This window comes from Ochotona princeps, chromosome 16 (assembly GCF_030435755.1).
Source record: "Ochotona princeps isolate mOchPri1 chromosome 16, mOchPri1.hap1, whole genome shotgun sequence".
Classification (NCBI taxonomy): domain Eukaryota; kingdom Metazoa; phylum Chordata; class Mammalia; order Lagomorpha; family Ochotonidae; genus Ochotona; species Ochotona princeps.
The window spans coordinates 52,144,670-52,153,628 of record NC_080847.1 but is presented as its reverse complement, the minus strand read 5'-3'; the positions used below and the strand labels follow the sequence as shown (position 1 = coordinate 52,153,628).

The 8,959-nt window shown below is 60.8% G+C and overlaps 2 protein-coding genes across 2 annotated transcripts; one reads left to right on the top strand and one right to left on the bottom strand.

The window, feature by feature from the left end:
- Positions 1 to 3,634: 3,634 nt before the first annotated feature.
- On the bottom strand, positions 3,635 to 5,815 carry SRRM5 (serine/arginine repetitive matrix 5). Its single transcript, XM_058675140.1, has one exon. It carries the CDS (start codon positions 5,560 to 5,562, stop codon positions 3,856 to 3,858), a length of 1,707 nt encoding a protein of 568 aa, XP_058531123.1. The 5' UTR covers positions 5,563 to 5,815; the 3' UTR covers positions 3,635 to 3,855.
- Positions 3,765 to 8,772, top strand: ZNF428 (zinc finger protein 428). The gene is made up of 2 exons (XM_004597964.2): positions 3,765 to 3,896; positions 8,229 to 8,772. The coding sequence occupies exons 1-2, from the start codon at positions 3,821 to 3,823 to the stop codon at positions 8,747 to 8,749; spliced, it is 597 nt and encodes a 198-aa protein (XP_004598021.1). The 5' UTR covers positions 3,765 to 3,820; the 3' UTR covers positions 8,750 to 8,772.
- The last annotated feature ends 187 nt before the right edge of the window (positions 8,773 to 8,959 follow it).

Below are 8,959 nucleotides of genomic sequence, written 5' to 3'. Positions count from 1 at the left end.
GAACCTGGGTTTGGGGCATGTCGTAGCTTTTTGAGGTTCTCTGCTCCACGCAGGCTGCTTCTGACCCTTCGGGCCAGCGGCTGCCGAATTTGACCCTAAGGGAGTGTACCTGGGACACTGGCCACCGGGAGGGGAATCTGACAGTTGCAGACAAGCATCCCTCCCGGCCCAGGGTCATGGCTTTAGGATGCAAAGTGACCCCAGACCAAGGCCAGCAGCGGACAATCCCGCGCTAGTCTGCAGTCCCTGTGCGCCTGCGCCTCTTCACATTGCCCCCCCCTCCCCACCCCAGGCTCTATGCTAATCTCTGCGCTCGGGAGTCCTGCCTCTCCGGGGAACATGGAGATGCACAAATGGCCTGCCATTGTCCCCTGAGAGGACCATGCAGATGGGCGGGCCAGGGGGTCGGGCGCCCCGCGTCCTCCGCCCGGCTCACGCGCGCGCGCGTCCCGCAGGCCGCCGTTGGACTGTACCAAGTCCTGCAGGGCCGTGAGGGGCCGCGCACGCACGCACCCCCGCGCGGGGCCCGGTGGACCGCCCGGCGCGCAGAGCCCCCTTTCTCAGCCCCCCGCGCGCCGGGAGTGGTCGGGCTCGCCGCGCACGCGCCCTGCGCTCCGTCTCTGCCCTCCCGCCGGCGCAGGCGCGGAGTCCGGGCGCGTGCAGCCGCCGCCACCCACGGCCGGGCCCGACCGGGGGTCCGCGCGGCCACCGTGACCGTGAGTGTCCGCGGGTGGGAAGGGGCGCGCGGGGCATGCCGGGAAGCGGGCGCTACGGCGGCCCCGCGGCATGACGGGAGTTGACACCTCCTGTCACCGAGCGCGGGCCGGGCGGTGCGGGGTGGGCGACTCCGGGCTGCCGCCCTGACGGGGGTCGAGAGGGACCGGGCACTGCGCCTTCAGGCATGGAGGCCGGCCGGTCAGCCGGTCATTCCAGGCCTGGGTCGGAGTCTCCCTTTTGTCACCCAGCTTGGGCCGGGGGTGCCATGCGCCCTGGCGTGTGGTCGTTCCAGGCCCGAGGCCTCCTGTGAGGCATCGCTGCAGGGCATTGTGGGGACTCGGGGACTGAGGTCAGACGTGGTGCCCATTGTTCACGCAGGGCATCGTGGGGCTTTAGACTCGGCATTGGTGGCCTCCACACCAGCGCTTCTTTTTAAGATTTATTCTGGGCCAGGCGAGGTAGCCTAGTGGCTAAAGTCTTCACCTTGTATCTACCAGGATCCCATATGGGAGCTGGTTTGTGTCCTGGCTGCTCCACTTCCCGTCCAGCTCCTTGCTTGTGGTCTGGGAAAGCAGTCGAGGACAGTCCAAAGCTTTGTGACCCTGCACCCAGGTGGGAGACCTGGAAGAGGCTCCTGGCTTCGGATCAGCTCAGCTCCAGCTGTTGCGGGGTACTTGGGGAGTGAACCAATAGACAGATCTTCCTGTCTCTCCTTCTCTCTGTAAATCTGACTTTCCAGTTTTTTAAAAAAGTAGAAAGGCAGATGTATAGAGAAAAAGAGAGAATGATCTTCCATCCACTCGTTCGCTCCCCATGTGGCTGTAAATAGCCAGAGCTGAGCCAATCCAAAGCCAGGAGCCAGGAGCTTCTTGCAGGTCTCCCACATGGGTCCAGGGTCCCAAGGCTTGAAGTCATCCTCCACTGCTTCCCCAGTTTGCAACCAAGGCGCTGCAAAGGAAGTGGAGCAACTGGAACGTGAGCTGGCACCCATATGGGATGCCAGCGCTTGCAGGTGGAAAACAAATTGAGCCATCATGCAGGCCCCTGCATGGCTTTATTTATGGAAATTGCAGAGTGGACAGAGACATACATCTTGCATCCTGTGGTTCATTCTCTAACATGGCAGTGGCCACAGCCGGGTCTGGGTGGGGTGGAAGCTGAAAGTGACATCCACAAGGACCCAGAAAGTGAGGTGTGGTCACAGCTGCTTAGGGGCAGCAGCAGGGAGCTGGGTGGAAAGAGGAGAGGCCAGGGCTTGCAGTCTTCCTGGATTAGCTCCTGCTGTGAGCTAATGAAGCTGGCCCTCCTCCAGATAGGGAGGGGCCCTTTAGTTGTGACTTTGGGCAAGTTCAGGCAGGACCAGTTAACCTTAGAAGCCCCACTGCTTTTGGTTGTGTGGTGGCTGGATAAACTTAGAATGCCTAGGTTAAACGTGACTCTATAGGAAAGTGGGCAGTGGACTAAGCCACGGCCTGGACAAGCTGGATCCTGTGTTGGAGCCCAGTTTGAGTCCTGGCTACTCCTCTTCAGATCCAGCTCCCTGATAATGACTGGTGAGGCTATGGAAGGTGGCCAAGGACTCAAGCCCCTTGCTGGTCATGTGGCCAACCAGGATGGAGTGTCCAGCTCCTGATAGATGCCTGACCCTCATGGCCTTTTGGGGAGTGAACCAAGAGTTGGAAGACTTCTTTCTCTCTGGCTTTCCCTCTTTGTCACTCCATCTTTCAAATACAATTAACTTTTTTAAAAAGGAAAGTCGATGTGACATGGGGAGTAAAGCTGCCACCTGCAGTGCCAGTATCCCACGCGTGAGTTCCAGCTGCTCCATTTCCCATCCAGCTCCCTGCTGGTGGCCTGGGAAAGCAATAGAGGATGGCCCAAGGGCTTGGACCCCTACACCTACGTGGTAGACCCAGAGGAAGCTCCTGGCTCCTGGCTTTGGGCAGGCCCATCTCCAGTTGTTGCAGACATTTGGGGGCGGTGAACTAGTGGATGGAAGATACAGTGGTGAGGAAGTGCCTGAGCCCTCCCTGGCTTCCCTCCCAGTCCCTAGCTCAGAAAGGGCTGGGAAGAAAGATGGAGGTTCTTAGGGTCATGGGGGGCTTGGAAGAGTGAAAAGGGGGGTTCTCTGGGCACACGACGGGGGGAGGAGGAGGAGGCACGTGGCAGCAACAGGTGTTGGAAGACTACAGTGGTGAAAAGGCAGGACACCCGCCCGCAGAGAGGGAAGGAGTCTGGACAGGGGGAGGGTGTTCATGGAAGGAGGGGGATGGACGTGCTGCTCCCCCACCCCAAGCGGCTGAACCTGAGGGAGCCTGCTGACCCCAGGGATGTGAGCTGTGGTCACCCCGTGACCCTTGGAAACACCTGAGCCCAGAGGTCGTATTCTGAGATACAGAGGGCCTGGCTTCAAGCCCCACTTCAGGCAGCTACCTACCTGCTGGGGGACGTGTCCTAGAGCCACTTGTATGTCCCCTCTGCCCCCCAGTTTCCTCGTCTGTGTAGAGGTGTATAGGGAAAAGGAAAGAAAAGGCTAAAGCAGGGAAGAATCCAGACCCAGATCCCACGTCATCTGTGGACAGAGAAAAGCTGGAGCTGTCTCAGGGTGGGGGGGTGCTACGAGGCTGACCCTCAGAACCAAGAGCAGCTGTACTTCAGGAGGGAAAAGCTTTGAACTGCCGCCAAGTACACTCTGAACCCCTTGACTGCCCCTGCACTGAGGGCAGGGGTGGGGGGGCCCATGGTCCAGCAACTAAGGGGTTAAGGCCTGCTCACTCTCAGTTCTCTGGCCATCACCTGCCATTAAGTGTTTGGAATTTCACCTTCCCTGTGCACACCCCCACCATGGAGAAGACCCCCGAGGAAATGGAGTCCCACAGAGGAGTGGGGCGGCAGCTGGGCACAGAGTGGGGCCGCGTGCTATGTATAAATTTATTCAGCTATCACAGGCCTTTCTTTTCCCTTGTCCAGCGTCCCTCTCGACCCGCCAGCATCCCGCATTAGTGGAAGACTTTGCGGCCAGAGGTGTGGCTGTGGATAGCCGGCCGGGGAGGGACGCTGCCCAAGCTACTTCTCTTCTGTCTCCCGGCCCCCTACCCTGGCCATGACAGAGACCCGGGAACCAGCTGAGACTGGGGGCTACGCCAGCCTGGAAGAGGATGATGAAGACCTCTCGCCAGGTGAGGTGAATGCCAAGGGGCCAGTGTGGGCATGGACATCCGCCTGGCTTAGGGTTGGGGCTTCCTGGGGCCGTCTGGAGGGGGATCGGCTCCAGGTCCTGCCAAGAGAGCCAGAACCGCCCGTGAGGACCGTTGCCTGGCCGCGATCCTTCCTTGTGCTGGTGGTCCGGGATCGGCTGCTGAGCGTCTTCTTCCTGGAGGCCCGGGACCGGCTGCGGGCTCGGTCGGTGCTGGGCGTTCTCCATGGGCAGGCACGACCCTGCTTTGGGCCGGCAGCTCTGTCCCGGCTGCCCACCCGCTCACTGCTGGGGCTGCTCTCCCGGCTGGGCGTTCTCGACGGGCTGCGACCCCTCTTGCTGCTGGCCAGCCTGCGTCTCCGAGGACCTCTCTTCCTGCTGCAGGGCCGGGGCTGGCTGTGGTTCCTTTCCTCGCTTGGGGTGGTGGACCGCTGTTTCCTGCGAGCTCTGTGTTTGCTGCGGCTCCTGGACTGGCTGTGGGTTTTGTCGTCAGTGGGAGTTTGGGACCAGCTGTCACTTCTGTTCCCCCTGGGTCTTCCAGCTGGCTTCTGGCTGCTTGCCAGGCTGGGAGTGCCTCTGCGGGTGCGGCTTCTCGCCCGGCTATGGGTTCTGTGGTGGCGGAAACTTCTCACCCTCCTCGGGGTGCTGGACGCACTGGGGCTGCGAGTCCTGCTGGGGGTGCTGGACCGGCTGGGGCTTCGTGTCGTGCTGGAGGGACTGGCCTGGCTGGGACCCTTGGTCCCGCTGGACACAGCCGCCTGGCTCTGATCATGCTCGCCCTGGGAGGCAGCCATTTGTCCTTGACCCTGCACCTCATGTGACCCTGGCAGTGATGGCAGTGGTGGCGGTGGGGACTGGCTGTGTCCCTGCTGCCGAGAGGCTGTTGGAGACAGGCTACCACTCTTTGTCCTGCTGGCAGTCATGGCCAGTCCGGACCTGGTCCCCAGACCTGCACCTCCAGGTGGGCTAGGCCTCTGCTCCTGTGCCCTGCTCGTGTTTCCAGCCTGGCTGTTGCTCCTCTCCCTGTGGTTGGCCTGCGGCTGGCTGGAGCTCTTGGCCCCAGCCTGTTTCTGCTGGGGAGCAGGGGCCCCTGCCCCTTTGGCAGTGCTGGGCCTGCTGTTGCGAGTCCTCATCTTACTAGAGGTGCTTGTCCTACTAGGTGATCTCTTGAAATTGTGGGTCCCCCTGCGGCCCGGAGTTCTGCCCCGACTGCGTGGAACCCTCTTCTGCTGCTGCTGCTGTGGCCGCGTGCCACTGGCCTTGCTGGCCCTGGTGTCCATGCTGGCCCTGGTGTCCATGCTGGCCCTGGTGTCCGTGCTGGCCCGGCTTGACATTCTTGCCTTGTTGCGCATCCGGGACTTTCTGCTGGGTTTGCTGGGAGGGGCCTTCTTTGCATCAGTTGGTTTGGTGGACTTGGAACTGCTTGGGCTCATGGGCCTGCTGGGGGTCGTGGATGGCTTGGTGGGCTTGGAGGGGCTGCTGGGTGTTACCAATTTGGTGGACTTCAAGGAGGCAGGAGGTGTGGGAGCCATGGCAGGCACCGAGGGTCCGGTGGATGCTGGAGACATGCTGGGCTTAGAGGATCTCTTAGGTGGAGAAGACATGGTAGGCCTGAAAGGGCTGGTGGCCCTGGACGTCATGGGGGACATGAAAGACCTGGTGGCTGTGGACAGTGACCTGATCGCCAGTCACAGGCCACCTGCGTGAAGTCATAGTGGCCATTTTGAAGTCCTCGGGGTGGGTGGGGTGATACCGGGGGAGGGGCCCTGGGCTGAGGGGCTCCCCTCTTGGGTGGCCGTCCAGCTCCTGAGACTGCCTCAGGCTCAGCACTTACAGTGAGACCCAGGCCCCGTCTTCAAAGGGTCTCCCAGTGGCCACTGCCCAGGGTGATCCGGGTGTGATGGAGGGCATGCAGGAGCCAGGACAACCCAGAGGAGAGGGACACTGGCCATGTGGGAAGTCAGGGAGGGCTTCATGGAGGTGGTGACTGATAAGCCAGATCTGGCCGAGAAGCAGGAGCTTGTCAGTAGAGTGGAAAAGCACCCCCCAGTCCCCACCCAGGGGAGAAGAGCGTAGGGCGCCTGTTAGTCACTGACCCACAGGGCCTCTGCTGCCCAGGTTGAGACCCCAAGGTTAGAGCTGCCCTGGAGGAGTCCCTGGGGAATGGGGCATAGCGGGGAAACCTCTGACGGGGGGCCACAGCACAGAGTGGAGGCTTTGCAGAGGACAGACAGAGCTCACGTTGGGTCCCAAAGGGGTCAGAAGCTCCCCAGCAGACAGGGTGGGGGACAGCCTCCCAGGCACAGGGGCCTGTCCCTCACCAAGGCCTCCAGAGACCTTGGGTCAGTGGCAGGGGAGGACAGAGTGGCGCAGGGAGGGACACTCAGCCCGCTCCTCCAGGCGTCTGGGGATGGAGCTGTGAGTCAGAGCGGGCCAGCCCCTGGTCCAGGCACAGCCAACCACAGCTCAGAGCTGGGACAGCAGAGGGCAGTAGGCAAAGGGACTGAATACCTGGGGTGGGTCCTTCTGGAAAATACTCAGGCAGGGCATGTGCAGTGGAGGACTCCAGAAAGATACATTAGGTTGAATGCCAAGATATCCAGCTTGCAACGGGAACAGGAGACGCACACGCACAGGGACATGTATGCAGTGGGGCAGACGATGAGAAGACGGGCTGAGGAAGGGCTGGCCAGTGGGGCGCTGGGACAGTGGGGTTTCCGAGGAGTGGTCCCATGGCTGGCAGGGACAGGAGGTGAGATCAGGGGCACCAACAAGCCTTGTGCCACTGCGATGTCACGAGGGAGAGAGTGCCAGGCTGTTGTGACTGGCACCGTGGTCACAGGACCACTGTGGAGAGAGGACCAGGGCAGGCCAAGGCGAGGTGGCCGTCGGTATTGGGAGGCCAGCCAGCATCTCCACCTCCGTGGGACTCCCCTCCTGCTGCTCTGTGTGTACAGCCTCTGTCAGGACCACTGATGTCAGCTCTACCTGGCCTCAACAGCCAGGAGCCAGGAACTCCGTCCTCGTCTCCCACCACAGGTGCCAGGCCAACCACTTGGGCCATCGTCTGCTGCCTTCCCAGAAGTTCAAGCAAGAAACTGGCTGGGAAGTGGAACAGCCAGTGCTCCGATGTGGAATTTTTTTTTTTGAAAGATTTATTTTTTTATTACTAAGTCAGATTTACAGAGAGAAGGAGAGACAGGAAGATCTGTCTATTGGTTCACTCCCCAAGTACCCGTAACAGCGGAGCTGAGCTGACCCGAAGCCAGGAGCCTTTTCCAGGTCTCCCACATGGGTGCAGTGTCCCAATGCATTGGGCTGTCCTCGACTGCTTTCCCAGGCCACAAGCAGGGAGCTGGATGGGAAGTGGAGCTGCCGGGATTAGAACCGGTGCCCATATGGGATCCCGGGGCTTTCAAGGTGAGGACTTTAGCTAGGCCACGCCCCCGATGTGGAATGTTGAGATGGCAACAGCAGCTTAACATGCTGCACTGCAACACTGGCCCCCGTTTCTGTTTTTCTTAATTCTAAACTTGTCTGTCCCCGGCGTTTCCTTTGTACACATGAAATCCCAGGAATATATCTACGCTTTAAAAAAAAAAAGCTTTATTATTTATTTTTAAAGCTTTATTATTTTTATTGGAAAGGCAGATTTACAGAGAAGAGAGACAGAAAGATAATCCATCCACTGGTTCCCTCTTCAACTTCAGATCAGGGCTGAGCTGATCAGGAGCCAGGAGCTCTTTCTGGGTCTCCCACGCGGGTGCAGAATCCCACGGCTTTGGGCCGTCCCCTGCTGCTTTCCCAGGTCACAAGCAGGGAGCTGGATGGGAAGTACAGGAACTGGGACTCAAACCAGTGCTCATATGGGATCCCAGCAGTGCACGGAGAGGCTTAATATACAGTATCATGGCAACAGCCCCAAGCCTACCCCGCACCATGTATGGAACTACTTCTGTACATGTACACATGTTTACTTGCTTAAATGCCTGTCTGTGTGGACCAGCACCCCAATAGGGCTGGCTGTGTATGGGTGCAGGCCTATGAGCCGTCTTCCCTACCCGGGGCCTCCATCTCCCTGTCGCACACTGGGGAAGCTCACAGAGACGCCCATTGCTGCTGTGTGTCCACCCACCCTGGCTCCAGCATCACTGACCAGTCCCCCATCCCACAGGTGGGTCTGGCAAGCCACCCCTCGGCCTGACAGGCTTACGGGGGCGGCTCCTGCTGGTAGCGGTGGCCAATCTGGGCGGGACTTGGCCATGCCCAGCCACTCTCTGACGCTGCTGCCCCTCCTCCGTGTGTCCCCCCACAGGCCCTGAGCATTCCTCCGACTCGGAGTACACTCTCTCCGAGCCGGACTCCGAGGAAGAGGAGGAGGAGGAGGAGGAGGAAGAGGAGACCACTGATGATCCAGAATATGACCCCGGCTACAAGGTGAAGCAGCGCCTGGGGGGCGGCCGGGGCGGCCCCTCCCGTCGGGCCCCACGGGCAGCCCAGCCGCCGGGCCCCCTGGCACAGCCCTGCCAGCTCTGTGGCCGCTCTCCCCTGGCCGAGGCCCCACCGGGCACCCCACCTTGCCGCCTCTGCTGCCCTGCTTCAGCCCCCCAGGAGGTCCCCACGCCTGCGGGCAGGGCTCTTGGGGAGGGAGATGAGGAGCCCCCTCAGGCTGGGGAGGGCCGCCCCACCGGGCGGGGGGAGGAAGAAGAGGAGGAGGAGGAGGAGGAAGAGGAGGAAGAGGAGGGCACCTACCACTGCACGGAGTGCGAGGACTCCTTCGCCACGCTGGGCGAGCTGCATGCGCACTTCATGCTGCACGCACGCGGGGAGGTGTAGGCACGGGGCGGGCAGGGCGGGAGGAGGGGCAGAGGAGAGGGGCAGGTCATGTGGTCAGGCCCTGGGCATAGCTCATGTGTGTCGTCTTAGCTGTAGACGTGTGAAGGCCAGAATAAAAGCCAATTGTGTGTACGTGTGATGTGTATGTGTGTTACACCTGCACACAGCTCCTCTTTCCTCACCTCACCAAGGAAACAAATATACACTAGG

What these genes read in the sequence shown, in the direction of transcription:
- ZNF428 (XM_004597964.2), top strand. Translation starts at nt 3,821, where the DNA reads ATGACAGAGACCCGGGAACCAGCTGAGACTGGGGGCTACGCCAGCCTG. An exon ending in TGATGAAGACCTCTCGCCAG is followed by an intron (nt 3,897 to 8,228) that starts GTGAGGTGAATG and finishes GTCCCCCCACAG; the next exon opens with GCCCTGAGCATTCCTCCGAC.
- SRRM5 (XM_058675140.1), bottom strand. Translation starts at nt 5,562, where the DNA reads ATGTCCCCCATGACGTCCAGGGCCACCAGCCCTTTCAGGCCTACCATG.